Here is a 16,888-nt window from a genome sequence, read left to right as displayed (position 1 = left end):
TTCTCCTTACCTTCCTTTTTTTTTTGTTTTTTGCTGTTTTATCTTAAAATTTAATGTTTAATTAAATTAAGATTTAATTAAGTTACATGTAAAGATAATTTTAATAGTTTTTTTTTCAAAATTTGAATTCCAAATTTTCTGGAATTCTCTCCCTGTGCTCCCCCCTCTTATTAGTAAGGCAAACAATTTAACATGTTATACATATGTAGTCAGGCAAAACACATATCCATATATGTTATGCTGTGAAAGAAAATATAAAAACAGACAAAAAGACTAAGAAAAATTAAGAAATTAAAGAAAATGTACCTTTGATCAGCATTCAAGGTCTAATAATACTTTCCTATTTTCTACCATTATTAAAAATAAATCCTTCTGCCTGGTTTTACAGGCTCTCCATAACTTGGACCTTCCTTCCAAATCCTCAGATACTTTACAAATAATAAACACAGTCATTATTTCAAGTCATTGGGCTTCAAGTCCAGCTTACCCATCGTTTCTTTGAATAGACCACTTAAATACCAAAGGGACTTTGTCCTCCAGCTACTACCTTAGGGTTATGTTGTTCTGATTAATAAAAGTGTATATCATATCATCTAACCATTTCCAGTCACAAGTTTACAATTTTGTCCTATGAAAATACTCCCTCCTCTTACGTCAACTCCTCCCAATTCCCTGCAAACACACACTTTCCACTTCTTGCTTTGGAAAACAGTGATGAAATATTGTCATTATTTTTGAAATGTTCATATCAGTTGATACGAATTGGCATAGAAATATGCTCCCACTCATCATTCCCATATTTTTGGACCACAGCACATCTTTTGTAGTCACCATTTTCTATATATGTAATCTTGACCTTTTAGAATATAGTCTCCAGAGTACGAACTGTATCTCTTTTGTTTATATTCCTAGAGGTCAACATATTATCTGACATCTAATAAATTCTTAACAAATGTTTACTCATTAGTTCCTTCAAAGAGACAGACTAAAAAACCAAAACCAAACTATAATTTTAAAATCAGTAATTCCCAGGAGATGCATATAAAAACAAGCTAAATTACATATCTGTCTATATATATTCTAGTACAAACTATTTGCAAGAAGTTGAGGAGATATCGACCATCACCTTTCAAGGCTTCATCCAATGGGCACTCTGAAGCAGGAAGAGAGTATACATTCAAGCACTTATTACCCAGGAATCTGATTTCTTTCACAGGTGATTGCCTATTTGTCACCACATTACGTTCCCTTAAAAGTGAAAGAGGGAGGAAAAGGGAAGAAACCTTAAATACATTTTTATTTAAGAAAAACATTAAACTCTATGGTTAGTCCTATCATGAAAGCAGTAAAAACAAACCATCATTGTTGTATTGTCACAAAAATGTGGACTAGACTCCCAGATTCTTTGGGATATTGTTTGGTTTAACTTAAACTTTAACTGACTGCCTTTGAAATACAAAGTAATTTTATTTTACTTGTATATTCTAATAAACTTAATTACCTAACTAAATTCTACTGTGCCATTTCATATATTAATAAATATTCCTTAAAAGTTTCTGCCCAGAAATTCCTCCTAATTGGAAAGGAGCTGAACATGATCCAAAGACTTGATCTAACTCAATTCATAGTGTTCCAATGTCCATGATGCATTGTCATTTGAAAGGACATTAGATTATCATAGCTCAAACTGCTTATAAGAGCCCAATTATAATGTTTGAGGTTATAATTAAATACCAAGGAATACTGTGTTGATCTAAAATTGTTGTCTGTTTTTTATCATTTCACATAAGTACACATTCCAAGGACTAAAAGCAAAAATCCCCCAACTACTAATGAAAGGAGGGGAAAAGTCCCTTTTCTTAATAAATTATCAAGCTGAGTGAAGGCTTAGTGGCTTAGTACTTTGCCTATGCCAAAAGTTGTAAGTTAGTGACAAAAACTTGAATTTAATAAGAACTCACGGCTCATTTCCTACCTTTGTGTCTTGACAGTACTTGAGAGGAATGGCTGGTTGGCTACATGCTGCTTCTTACAAAACCTTCTGTTGCTTTGAAGCATCTTTGTAATCTAAAAAAAAAAAAAAAAGCAGCAGGGGTAAATGCAAATTCCACATAGCTCAAGACAATTTTTGATATGTCTTTTCCAGCCTTTCTCCATAAGTGATATTTTTCCACTAAAGTCATCTTTTGATTTTTCACTGTGATGTGGAAGTGATTCTTAGTTCTCTGATAGGTGCAGTCATGCTGGGAAAGTTGGCTGCTCATCTTATTTATCTATTATCAGAGGACCAGGAGAGCTAAGTTTGAAAGTTCATCCCCACAAGGCTCGTTACCAGAGAATTCAGTTTTCCATCTTATTTATTGTTTTGTTTTAATCACAACAGCATCTCATGGAGATTTTAATTGTGCCGTGGATAAGGCCTGTGATCTTTAAGAGGACTAATAATAAAACACAGATCCCTGAAGGTCTTGTATAAGCAGAATTCAAAGAACTGAGAAGGTACCTGAACCATGATAGCTGGAGGGATTCTCTCTCGGATACACTTCACATAATCAACGGTTGCCTCAAGAATTGAAGCAGCATCATTCTTCCTCCCCTTTATATATGGCAAGAGAGTTCGCAGTTGCTCACAGCAATCCTTGATTCGTTCTCTGCTCAAAAATACTGTACGTTAGGAGCAAGCCTGACCCACCATTTCACACAAACAACCCAACTTTTAGGCCTCCTTCTAATAAGGTGCACAGGACAGAATCAGTGCTTTATTGGCAGCCAATAGCTTTCTCAGTTGTTTATAAGTACTTTTTTCCTGTGTTGCTCAAAAAGGAGCATAGGAAGCTGGCTATTTCAAGGATTAAACACTGGGTGCTATAATATAACTCAGTGCTACACTTGCTCCATCACTACTGCCTCATGGATTATCCGGCAGAATATGAATTTAAGGAAAAATCCTGCAATTCAGTAGTACTATGTTCAGGTAGCCAGGGCAAAAACATTTCCCACTGTCACTCTATAGAAGCTGGTACAATTCTTCTTCAAGATGTATGAACAGATAGAATCATAAGACTGCAAATAATAGCAATATGAATACTTTACATTTATATAGTACTCTGCAGGTTAAAAATGTTTTATTCACAACAACTCTGTGAAACAAGTGATACAACTATTATCATCTCCATTTTATATAAAAGAAAACTGAGATTTAGAGATATTAAAGGAACTGTTTTAGGTCACATAAATATGTCTCAAAACAGGATTAAAATTCTCTTGTGATTGCAAATCCAAAGATCTTCTCATTACATCCTGTCTTGACATAAATTCCTGAATGGATGCGGGAGACCCAAGAACTCACTAATTAATTTTTGTAATCTAAGAAAATAAGGATACTGGTTTAGTTAGAACAAATCATGCAAATTATGGGAGCCTGCTGGCCTGATTTCAAATAGAAATTACTCAGAGTGGAAGTTATAAAGTGCATCTTTAGAGGAGAGATTTTGATCTTTCTAGATGTTTTTCCAGGTCATAACAAAAGTAGCCAGTATATTTTGGTGCTTGATGAAGTGTTTGCTGATCAATGTGATACAAGATTTAACTGAATGAAGAATTCTGACTTAAACCAGATCAAGATTGAAGCAGAGTGAATCTGTTTGCAATTCATTTTCAATAGAGAAAAATACTAGGAGGCTACTTAGGTCAGTTCACTGGGTTCTTCTTGTGCTGATACAAATTTCCCGAAATAAATAATACTTTGGATTTCAGATCAGTTGGAGTAGGCGGCTGGATGTTCATGATACTTCTAGTTTTATCTTCTTTGAACAGTTTGGTTAGTATTAGATTTGTTTTCATGGGTGGGAAGCAAGATAAACTGCATGAGGATGCTAATTTTGAATGAATGCTAATAATATGACTTGAATTTTCAAAAAATATCACTTCATTAATATAGTCCAATCCTTTTCCTCTTGCTTTATCTATTTTTGTCATAACCACTTGTTATGTTCTTGTTCTTGTATGTTCTTGTTGTACAAGAACCCAACAAAACAGCTAATAATGAATTAAACATTGGCATTGATGTGAGATTGATGTGAACATGTTATCTCATCTTTGTCTTGTAGATTTCCTAATTCATGATCCAAATATAATCTCATTTTCTACTATGAGCCTTTCCCAATTCCTCTAAAATTCTAGTACCTCCCTTCTATCTCTAATTAACCTTGTATGTATCTTGTTTGTAAATAATTATTTGTATGCTGTGTCCCCCCATTAGATTGTGAACCCAAGAGTAGACACTAAAGGAAAAACTTTTCTTTGTATCCTTAGCACAATGACTGGCATATATTTGACATTTTACATATGTACAAGCATACATATGATTTTTTTTTATTTTGGGAGGGTTGGAATTGTATTTTAAATATGTTTGTCAATATATATTATCAACATAAATATATATATTTATCAATCCATCAATGCCAATCAATTTCATATTGCCATTTTTGAGAATGGGTAGTTTTATTCTGTGGCCAGAGAAGGTAAACTATGTCTGCTTGCTTCCTCTGTAACCTTTTTTGAGAGAGTGAGAGAGGAAAAGGAAGAGAAGATGGAGAAGGCTGTTACAATTCCTTTACAACGTTATAATTCAGCAAACAGATTTCCCTTAAAATTCAGTATTTCTGGTCCTTAAACGAAGTCACTGATTGAACCACTCTTTAGTCTATTAGACATTAGGCCTCTATTCAATAATCATAATGATTTTTATAGAGTTATTATCAATTGAATTATGCAAACCATATATTTAAGGTTTTTTTTTACTACAAAGGGAACAGTAGTATAACTACATATAAATTCACCTTCTCAGCTTTTCTTTGCTTGAATGAAGAAGAGAAATCTTTTTATTTTTCCTGGAATCAGACAATGAAGTCTTTTGTCCAACTCCAGGGTTGTCTCCTAATGAATTGGAACTAGAAACAAAATAAAAATATATCATAAAGAGTCAAAGGAATAAGTAAATAACCTAACAAACCAACATAAAACCTAAAGGATACAGTTTGTATTTTTTTTCAATATTATACATTTCAAATAACACAGTACTTATTTCAAAAAGAACTTTTCTACTTAAATATTTCTAAAAACTAACACATCATGGTAGTTGAAACTCAGTTAAGTATTTAATTAACTGAACACTCCATTTCCCAAATTATTGCTCATTTATTTCCTTATTAGCTATTGTTTTTCATTGTTGTATAATAGCACATATTCTACCAGAAAGATAAAGCCATTATGGACAAGTGGGATGGAGAGATTGATTAGCATATCATGAACTAATAAGAAAAATAAACAGAAGAAAATTATGCATTCTCTTTCTTGGTTTATTCCTAATCACTGGAAAATTCAGTACATTTTAAATTTTATTCACTTAACATTTACCGATCATCTACTATTTATACTACACTATTTGTACTACACTACTTAAGAACTTTGATGGAATACAAATAAAAAAAAAAAAAACACATCAGAAAATATAGTCTTCCCTCAAGAAATTTACAGTCTAATTTTAATGCATTTAGTTCAAGTTATACAAATCATTATTTGAAAAAATAATTAACTATTAATTTCCATATTAGTGTGAGATTTTCAACAGAGATAACCTGCCATATGAAAAAAATGGCAATAATCTTGTTCCCCAAACCCTAGTATTTACTTAAAGAGATTTTACAGACTAGCCATCTGATCAAAAAAGCAGCAGCAAATGATGGTATAATACTAAAAGATTCAAAGCTTTTCAGGGTTTTCCCCAATCTCTGATTATAAATAGTATCAGAAAACTTATTTTTCTAATTCAGAAATTAAAATCTTGAAACATGTCCATAAATGGGAAATCTTTGTAATATAAAATCTGAGATACTCAAATCACCCTCTTAGATTATCCTCACTGGCTTAGGGTAAAAATACACTCAACTCTAAAACCATTCATTAGTTGTCTCCCAATAAATCTGAAAGTACTTTATCAATGTTATCAAAAATATTTAGAAGTGTGACAAGTATAAACTGTGACTTATATATTACTATATTCAATGAGAATACAAATAGCTATATAGCCATTTTTTGAAGGGTCCATGGATGACTGTGATTCCATTTTGCCTAATGGATATTCTTATGTTCCTTAGAAATTTATTAAGAATAAAAACATAAATCTGCTAAATGTTATATAGAACGTTGCTTATGAGGAGGGCTCATGTGTGTATGTGAAGTTCCTTCCTTCCTTCAAAATTCAACTCAGGTTCTACTTCCTCTGACTATTCTGCCTCCCCTTTGGAGGCTCAACTTCCCAGAATAACCAATGACAAATCCTATGTCCTGTCAGATTCCATGCAACCAATACTCAAAGGATGTCCCCAGAGAAAGCTACAGAAAGGTTAAAAACAACAAAAAAACTCAAAATGGGGACCTGAGATGTCTCAAGGAATGACAATGATGAGAAGGGTACAGCAACACTTAGACTGGGACCCACAAAAAGTGCAGGGGTATTCAAGTGCCTTAGAGGGCCCTAATACAGTTTTCTGTTTTAACTATAGAGAGGTAAATCCTCAGAACTCTAAGTTAGTGAAAAGACCCTTGTTAATTCAAGGTAAGACAAAGCTGGACTAACCACTTTACTCAAAAACACAGCAAGAACAGAGAGCTTGCTAATCAAGGGTGGAGAATTAGAATAGGAAATACGTGTGAAATGTAATGAGATGGAAAGAAGTAAAAGAAAAAATGGGTAGAAATCTTGATCTCAGACAAAGCAAAAACAAAAATACAACAAATTAAAAGAGATAAGGAAGAAAAATACATCTTGCTAAAAGGTACTACAGACAATGAAGTACTAAGAGTATATATATATATATATATATACATATATATATATATGTGTGTGTATATATATATATACACATACATCTACATATACATGTATACATCCACATATGTGTACATACACACGTGTGTATGTGTATATATCTATATGTTTAGTATATATAGCTATACATAGAAATACACATACGTACACTAAATGGTATAACATCCAAATTCTAAGAGAAGTTAAATGAGTTATAGGACGAAATAGACAGCAAAGTTATTGTAGCAAGGGACCCTCAACTTCCTCCTCTCAGAACAGATAAATCTAAACACAAAATAAATAAGAAAGATGTTAAGGAGGTTTGTAGAATTTTGGAATAGTTAGATATGATAGATATCTGGAGAAAACTGAATGGGGATAGGGGAAAAAAATATATATATATATATATCTTTTTCTCAGTGGTATATGATAACTACACAAAAACTGACTATATAGGACATAAAAACTTCACAATCAAAGGCAGAAAGAAATATTAAATGCATCCTTTTCCGATCATGATGCAATAAAAATTACATATAATAAAAGGCCATGGAAAGATAGATGAAAAACTCATTGAATGTTTTGTATAACTTCACATGTTTCTTCTCAATGGGGGGTAGATTGGGGAAAAAGGAAGAAGAGAATCTGGAACTCAAAGTTTTAAAAAACAAATGTTTTTACATGTAACTGAAAAAAAATATATATATACACACTAATTGGAAACTAAATAATCTAATCCTAAAAAAATGAGTGGTTCAAACAATAAATCATAGAAACAATTAATAATTTCATCAAAGAGAACAATAATAAGATAATATACCAAAACTTATCAGATTCAGCCAAAGCAGTTATTAGAGGAAATTTTATATCTTTAAATGCATATATGAAAAAGATAAAGAAAGATCAATGAATTGAACATACAACTAAAAAGCTAAAAAAAAGAACAAATTTTAAATCCCCAATAAACTACCAAATTAGAAATTCTGAAAATCAAAGGAGAGATTAATAAAACTAAAAGAATTGCAAGCAGAAAAAATAGTTTGTAATAGAAGGTGGCAAATCTTAGCCAACGAGTGGAATCTCTGAAAAACACAATAAAACATATTTCAATGATTTCATGAAATAGCTAGAAATGTTAGCTCAAAATAAAATGACTGAAAAAAAAGAAGAAAATAATACATTAGTATTATAAGCAGCTAACCTGGAAAATTGCTCAAAGAGAGAAAATTTAAAAATCATTGAAAACTCTGGAATCTTTAAAAAAGCCTAAATACTGTATTTCTCTATGAAAACTGTCCAGATTTTTTAGAACCAGAGGGCAAAATGAAAATGGAAAACATTCCCTGATCCCTTCTCTTATGAGGTAAGAAGAAAGAAGACAGAAAAGTTTTAGGAATGTCATAACAAAAATTCAGAACTAAAAAAAAAAAAAAAAACTATAAGCATTATAAAGAAGAAATTTAAATACTAAGGAAATTCTGTCAGGATAATATGAACCTGGTAGCTTCTACTATAAAACTGGAGAGTTTGAAATACAATATACCAAAGGGCAAAATCTATGCACTTACAACCAAAAATAACTTACTTTGCAAAGGTGAATATAATCTTGTAGAGGGAAAAATAGATCTTTAATGAAAAAGAAACTTTCAAGCACTGCTGATGAAAAACATCAGAGGTGAGGATTAGCTTTAAAACACAAACATGAGTCAACAGAAACTCTGGAAGGTAACTATTTGAGCAATTTGAAGAAGTTTTATATAATATTATGCTAATATTCTAATGGGGGAGAAGAAGCAATGGTCCCTTCAGAACCTGAATGTGTTCAAAGAGTACTGAGCAAGTTAAATGAAAAAAAACTGGAAACTGAGTGGATGCCCATCAATTAGAGAATTTATGGTATAAAGAGGGAAGGAAAGAATGAGGGGAGAGGATAAGGAAGAGATCTTGAGACAGGTTAAGTAAAAGCAAGGTAAGGTGGTGGATAGAAGTAAAGCTGAGGAGTCAGCAGGGAAAGGAAATATAATCACTGATCTCAAAGTTAAAGCTAAAATAAATTTAGTCAAGAGAAAAATAGAGAAACTATATTACATGCTAGCCATATTAATATTGTTTTAAACTATTTTAAATAACTAGGTATTATAAAGTTGGAATATTGCTGTAGTGTAAGAAATATTGAATTGGTATATTTAGAAAAATATGTAAAGACTTGAATTTATAAAGGTGATTCTATCCACCTTCAGAGAAACAGAGTACAAATAAGCACAGTATAGCCTTACATAGATGTCTGTGAATATCCATATGTAAATATAGATGTATATGTATGTGCATATGTGTATGTCTGTTTATATCTATTTCTCTCTTTTTCCATATATATAAATATATTCATGCTTAATTGTAACCTTCTTGAGAGGTAAGAGAAAAAAAAGAATAAATTAAAAAGTTCACAGCAGAGAACAAAAAAACCTACAAGGAAGTAAAGAAAAGATGGATAGCTCTGAATACAAAATAGACTATTTATTATATAGACTTTTTTGAAATGGAAATTTGTTTCATATTTTGAATCCTCATGTTCATTTTCTTTTCCTCTACTGACCCATTCCTCATTAAAACTTCCTTATTACATGCAGGGAAAGGGAATAAGCATTTATTAATTGCTTACTATATGCCCTGGCAGGCACTGTGCTAAATGTTTTATATATGTTATCTCCTCTGATCTTCACAACCACCTTAGGAGACAGGGGCTATTATTACTCCCACTTTACAGTTGGGGAGACTAAGGGCCAACAGAGATTATGTGGTTTGCTCAGAATCACACAGCTAGTGTCTGAAGTCAAATCTGAAATCAAGTCTTCCTGACTGAAGGCCCAGTGTGCAATCTAACGCACTCATAGTTGGCCATGGAGTCAAGGGCAGTGAATCTTCTTAGCTCAATGCCTTCCTTGACCCGGCACTTTCCCACACACTAAATCTCTACACAGAATTGCAGCATTCATCCTTTATTCTTTCTATATGTAAGACTTTAGTGACTCTTGTCAAGTGGACAATTGCAAAGGCCTATTTGGTTTTCTTGCCTCAAGTCTTCGCTTACTTCAATTCATCCTCTATATATCACTTCTAAAGTAATTTTCCAAAAGTACAGATTCATCAAAGTCCTTCCCTTCCACTCAACAAAATTCAGGGGTTGCCTAAAGCTTTTAGGAACAAATATAAAATTGTTCTATTTGACGTTTAAAAGTGTAGTTCCTTCTTACTTTTTCAGGTTTCTTACATTTTACTCTCACACTTTTGCAATCCAACCATTACAGGTCTTCTCAGGTTTATATGTGATTCCCCATCTTCTGTCTTGTCTCCCTGTCTTTGCACTGGTTGTCCCCCAAGCCTGGAACATACACCCTCTTCACCTCCATTGCTTGAAATCCCTGGTTTCCTTTAAAATTCTGCTCAAGTCCCACATTTTCTATTCTGATCCCCCAGATATTTGTGTAGCTCTTGCCAAAACCATGTTGTATTCATTTTATATGTATTTATATGTGCTCCCATTATAATTCAAATTCTCCTAACAGCACAGACTTGCATTTTTGTCTATGTATTCATTGTGTGTTTATCATAGGACCTGAAACATAGTAAGTACTTAATAAGTGCTTATCGATTGACTGAAATATTATTATGCACATATGAATATTTTTGAAAATGATAAAGCAATAGAAAATTGTGAAGTATAATTAGTGTTGTCACTAATCATCCTAGAAAAATGATCATCAAGTCTTTGAAGGAGCTACCTCATAAAACAGCCCATTCCTTTTTTTTTAAATAGCCCTATGAGAAAGTTCTTCCTAAAATAGAAGTGAAATCTGTTATTTATTGGATATACACCTTTGGTTTCAACTCTATTCCATAAAATAGTATTTCAAACACTTGAAGATAATTAGCATGTTCCATATCACCTGACGTTCTCTTTTCTCCAAGTTTAATGACTTTAATTCCTTTGATGGTTATTAAATGATTAATTATACCATTACATGATTTTCTCACTAGCCTATCACCAGCACTGAGATGATCTACAGCTTTAAAAAAAAATAAAGTCACAGTTCCCAGAGCTCAAGTCAATATTACAGGTGCTAATCACTTCACAATACAACTGTGACCGTCATTTTGATTGGTCTAAACACTAAATTTCTAGTTATGCAGTTTTAAATTGTTAGTTTTTTTCAATTGTGACATACTCTTAGATTATTCTGAGCATTTGTGCAAGTGAGAATCACAGCTTCACAATTTCTTTATTTTATTGATAAGGAAACTGGCTCAGAGAGGTTTATTCACACAAGATTACAGAGATAGTTTAGTTGGCAGTTAGGATTTTAACCTAGGTCCTCCGACTCTTGAAAAAGTACTCTTACAGAAAGTACAATAAATATTTGTTAAATAAATATTTAAATTTGATTGAAATGATATATGAATTTTTTAAGCACAAGAAACTAACCTATGAGGGACTAGATCAGTGGAACCATCTCGTGGACTTGCATTAAAGGATCTCTGTAGGGATGATCTGGAGTCTTCCCCTCTGAATATATTGTCATCCTTAGCTGAAATTTAAAAGAGAACAATATAGGCTCCTTTTACTCAGGAAAAAACTGACAGAATGGCTACTAATCAAATGCAGAAATTCTACTTTGGAAAGCAGCTGTCACTTTTCATTCAATGGAGCTTAATGATATAATGCTTTTTAAATCAAAAGAAGCCTACAAAATTTTTTTCTACAAGAATATTTGAATGAATAGAGCATGAAATAATATAAGGCATACAAAGAAAAACAAACAGTATGCTACATGCTACAACTGGATGTCTTCCAGCTAGGTTCTATCTAGAATAACCCTATAACAGCTGAAGAAGTGGTATACCCAAATAAGTAATGCATCAGAAAAAAAATCAAGCTCTGGTTTTCAGGTAAGTGTCTCGAGAGGGTAAAAATGTACATGAGTCTGCAATGGACAGCTGCACCATCAAAATATGACATTTGAAAGATGTGCTGCAGCTGCCTCGCCCAAGAACAAAGATGAGATCAACTCCTGTTGTACAAGAATGAGTTATAAATGTGAAAGGACATTGAACAGGTGCTAGAAAGCAGCTGTTGTATTCCCATTTACGAGAAGGGTCTTGAGGAAGAAGCTTTTGGTCAGTGGTTAGCCATTTCTAGGAAGCGCTTTGGAGACCGGGAAGTTTGCAAGACCCTGGAATGTTACCAAATGGGTTCTATAATCATGTTCAGAAAAATTAAAGGACCAGGTAGCCATTTAAGTACTGTACTATCTGGAGACTAGAAGACAAATTAAATTAATTTGTTTCTTCCTATCCTATGTCTGTGGTTTTTCAAGAAGAGGTACAAATATCACCTCTGTTTGTGAGGTTTTCCTAACTTAGGGACCCCAGACTTGGAAAGATTATCAATAGATGTTGGTAATCAATGGTATTAGCAGAGATAACGTCTGGAAGCTGTTCTTCATATAAATCAAAATGGCAAATAAAACATTATACCATTTAGATAACAACTTCAGTAAAAACAAAAGAGTCAGGAAACCTGAATTCTAATTCAAATTTTCACTAATTGGTTAACTTTCTTGAAACCAAAATTTCCTTAAATATAAAATGAGGATGAACCTTAACCTGCTGACCCTAAAGAGAGTGAAATGAGACATTGTATATTCAGGGATTTTTCTTTTTTTTTTTTTTTTTTTTTTTTGCTGAGGCATGGGTTAAGTAATTTGCCTCAGCTCACAAAGCTAGAAAGTGGTAAGAGTCTGACATGGGTTAAGTAATTTGCCTCAGCTCACAAAGCTAGAAAGTGGTAAGAGTCTGACATGGGTTAAGTAATTTGCCTCAGCTCACAAAGCTAGAAAGTGGTAAGAGTTAGATCACATTTGAACTCCGGTCCTCCTAACTTCAGGGCTGGTGCTCTATCCATTGTGCCATCGAACTGCCCCTATATTCAGGTATTTTGAAAATCACAAAGTATTATAATAATGTAGGGTATTAATGAGAGAATACTTTATATTTACTTATATAAACTTACACTGATATAGCATTATTCATTGCATTTTGGCAACTAGTATAGTGGATAGTGTTGAGCTTGGAGTCAGAAAGACCTGAATTCAAACCCTGGTTAGACACTTAATAGATGTGTGATCATGTAAAAATCACTTAACTTCTGTGTCCCAGTTTTCTTAACTGTAAAATGGAGATAATGAGGCATGAGGATCCTCATAAGTGCATGAGGATCAGATGACATAATATTTATAAAGTGCTTACTTAGCATAGTGTCTAGCATATAGTAGATACAAATATTTTATATCTTTAAAGATATAAGGATTTTAAAGACTAAAGAAAGGCTGCCCAAAAATTGACCAAAAAAACATTAATGTGCATATGCAGAAGACTGCATATTTTACTTCACAATACAGCTTCATAAGCTTAAGGAGTTTAAAAAAAAAAAAAAAGCTTAAGGAGTTAGGATGAGATCACTGTTGATCACTTTACGTGTGAAGGTCCCTATGGTTCCTTAGGAGATATGAACATCTCCATGGAGGATGTGTCAGAATCAAATCTAATTCGATCAGATTAGGCTATTGTAGATTTAAGTTGTACTCTAGAATGTCAGATATTTGAAGACAGACTTTCCAGGGGTCTTTATATACTCAGAACATAACTTTGCATATAGTAGATAGGGATCAGAAATGGGCTTATAAATGGAAGCAGAGCTGAAATTTGAGGAGAAATTTAGTGACAGCTGAGCACAACCCATGGAGTTCTGGATCCCTGAGTTTTGGTGGGGAAAAGTAAGGGAGAAAGTCTCCCTTCCTCTGTTCAATTCCAATAAAACCATCACCATTTCAATCTCAAGAACGTAGCACAGAAAGGCAGCAATGGAACCTCTTGGCTGGGAATTGTAGAAAGGGGAATTTCATGGCTAGTCTTTTAAAGGTGTGGCAAGTATTCCTGAACCCCAACTCTGACTAGCAGTGGTTGTAGCTCATGAATCGAAGATCAAAAAGGGCCTGAACCGTGAGGTCTCAAAAGAGCAAAATCTGGATTTTACCTTCTCCTCTTGCCATGTATTACTAAAATGGTACAGGACACGTGGGAAAGGGGTTGCTTTTCTAATAAGCCAAGTTTCCCTCTAACAAGACTCCAAAATCAATAAGGTTGCACCATAAAGTTGGAGCCCTATATAGGTCCTCTGTTAGAAAACAGGGAAGGAAAATATTGTGACTGTTATGGGCTCCTGTAAGTTCTTTAGTTTTTTCTGCATCCTTTTTTGTGGGGTGAAATAAGTAAAGGTTATCTTCTATATGCAGCCCTCTACCCAAATATGTTGAGATTTGAAAGCAAGATATAAGCTGACAAGAAATGATTTGGGGAGAGATTTGGGGAATAGCTCCATTCTACCAAAAAAAGTGATTCTAGCTCCTGTAAGCCTGGTGTCTGGACTTCTGAACCACAGTTACACTTAGGTGGTATACAATCACAACAGCATTTTTGGTATCATGAATTTTATTTTAAGCTACCCTATTCAAAAGTAGAATAATGTAGTGTAGAGGGCTGAAACTATGGAATCAATACACTGAGATCGGGACTGCTGAGCGCTTGAGGCTAACTTCTGATTGGACAATACTCTATGGGCATATGCTTGGAAAATGGTCCTTTCCACTATCCGTACTGGCTCAATGATCAGTGTATAGAGGATTGTAGGAGGGACTAGGGGATGGAGAAAAGCTAGCCAGGGACACACTCTCTGCAGGAGACGAGGGAGAAGGCAGTCGTGGAGAATCTGCTTCCATCCTGTTCAATCCTGCGTCTAAGACCAAGAATAAAGACTGAGGACTTTTGCTTATCCTGACTCCGGTTGATTCTGGGGTGTCCTGGGTGCTAGTATGGTTGTTACAATGTAGTATGTAATATAATGTAGTATAAAACACATTGAACCAGAAATCTGGTTCTCAGATTGATCACTAATTTATTCTAGCACTTTAGAGAAGCCAGTTAATCTCTGGCTAAGAAATATTTTATAAACTCATTTCAGTATAATTTTTTGGTAATGCTGTGTATTTTATTTTGTACATTTAAAAAAATGATTCTGAGAATGGACTCCTATTTTGTCCATGATGCAGGATGAATTAAGAACCCTTGTTCTATAAGGTTCTGTTTGCTCATCTGACAAATGAAGGGACTGGTTTAAAAGATATCTGTGATCCCTTCTAGTAAGCCTCTGGCTTTATGACTCTGTCATAGTGTACAATATTAATGTACTGTGAATATTAATATATAAATGTCAAACACTGATATGATACTGATCTCAGAACACTAGATAATGCTTTAAAGATATAATATGTTTTAAGCTTCTGGAAATATATTTTTCACTTACCATTTTTTGAGAAGAAGGATTTCCAGTAATTTAGAACAATACTCATTTTTTCCATCGTTAGTGGCTCTGTTAAAATAATATCTGCTCCGTGGCCTGAAATACAATCTAAGAATCTTTGGATTAAATATTGATTAGCAGTTTTCATTAGATGAGAAAATAAGAGTCTATCAGAATGGCACATACCTTCAAAATTTTCAGGGATTATAAAAACAAACAGCAAGTGTATGTTTTTCTTTTTGCCAAATCTGAAGAGGAGAAACATCCAGTTAAAATGATAAAAATCAATATTCTAAAATTCCAAGTTCAGTTTAGTTTATCTAGAATAGAAGAAGAATGACTTGCTTTGGGTGCTGCCCAATCTAAAATTAGGATAATATGGTGAAACCTCATTGATTTCCACTAATACATAGCTACGATAAAAATGATATGGATTAGGCTGAAGTTTACTCTTCCATTTAGAAAAAAGAAAAAAAGCAGAACTCAACACTATGGTAAATAAAATTTTGGGGGAAATATTTTAAAACACATTTAAAGAATAAATTATTTTAGGCAGTAAGAAATGCTAGTTGGAATACACACATAATTTATATGCTCATTACAAAACATTTTAATCTCTTCAATAAACAGTAGCTCTGTAACTCTGGGTAAATCACTTAGTCTCACTTCATTCATCCATAAGATTCTGCTGTGTTCAACTAAATGCTCTCAAGTCCTTTCAATTATAAGCATGATTCTATAATCAAAACTCCTTTAAAAATCTACAACACTACCAATATACTTTCTGTCCTCCATGTGCTAGGTGCTTAATATACTTATTGATTTTATTTTATGAATTTGAAAGTAATAAAGCTGGGTGGCGCAATAGAGTAGTATCAGGTGTGGAGACAGGAAGATTAAATGGAAGACACTGACTGGACAAGTCACTTAATCCTGTTTGCATCAGTTTCCCCATCTGTAAAATGACCCTAAAATGATGTCAGTCAGGCACAATTGAAATGACTGTACAACAACAAAGTGACATCTCTTTAAAAAAAAAAAAAAATTCCATGAAATTCCAATTTCAACTCAAATTGGATCCTGCTTCACAAGAGGAAAAGAGCTCTCATGATACAGTATGGTTAGCTATAGATATTAGGGAAAATAGTAAAACAGCTATTCTGAGGATGAGGGAAAGGCAGTATGGCGTAGTGAATACAACACAGGTCCTTGGGTCCAGAAGAATGGAGTGTGAATATTGTTACAGGTTACTCACCTTTCTCAGCATCAGTTTTCTTATCAGAAAAAGGGGGATGATAATAGCACCAATCTCACAGCATTATTGCTAGGATTTTACACATTTTAAAGTGGCTCAGAAACGTTAGTATTTTTATAAAAAGAGAAAAAAATGGGAGATTAACACTGTTGATTATGCCATCTCTCCTAAATATGCTAAAAATTTTCTCCTCTATTGCCTTTCACGACACTGAATTCTGCCGGTTCTTCTGCTTATTTGAATATTCCTTCTCAGTTTTCTTTGTTAACTTCTCATCAATTGGCCACTTCCACCTCTAAAGAGTCTCCTGGGCCCTCTATTTCTGATGGGGCAGTAATCTTCTCTACAA

At 33.5% G+C, this 16,888-nt stretch overlaps 1 protein-coding gene across 1 annotated transcript in view; it reads right to left on the bottom strand.

Annotated features, from left to right (window-relative positions):
* Nucleotides 1–16,888, bottom strand: part of SOHLH2 (spermatogenesis and oogenesis specific basic helix-loop-helix 2) — a 62,170-nt gene that overhangs the window by 25,446 nt on the left and 19,836 nt on the right. The window contains exons 3-9 of the mRNA XM_031960700.1: nucleotides 15,471–15,532; nucleotides 15,288–15,392; nucleotides 11,352–11,454; nucleotides 4,842–4,952; nucleotides 2,504–2,651; nucleotides 1,976–2,067; nucleotides 1,127–1,248 (exon numbers count right to left, since the gene is read on the bottom strand). Of these exons, the coding sequence (XP_031816560.1) occupies nucleotides 1,127–1,248; nucleotides 1,976–2,067; nucleotides 2,504–2,651; nucleotides 4,842–4,952; nucleotides 11,352–11,454; nucleotides 15,288–15,392; nucleotides 15,471–15,532 (743 nt within the window). The remainder of the gene's footprint in view (nucleotides 1–1,126; nucleotides 1,249–1,975; nucleotides 2,068–2,503; nucleotides 2,652–4,841; nucleotides 4,953–11,351; nucleotides 11,455–15,287; nucleotides 15,393–15,470; nucleotides 15,533–16,888) is intronic.

This window comes from Sarcophilus harrisii, chromosome 3 (genome assembly GCF_902635505.1).
Source record: "Sarcophilus harrisii chromosome 3, mSarHar1.11, whole genome shotgun sequence".
NCBI classification, from domain to species: Eukaryota; Metazoa; Chordata; class Mammalia; order Dasyuromorphia; family Dasyuridae; genus Sarcophilus; species Sarcophilus harrisii.
The sequence above is the reverse complement of the archived record's forward strand: the minus strand, read 5'-3'. Positions and strand labels throughout refer to the sequence as shown.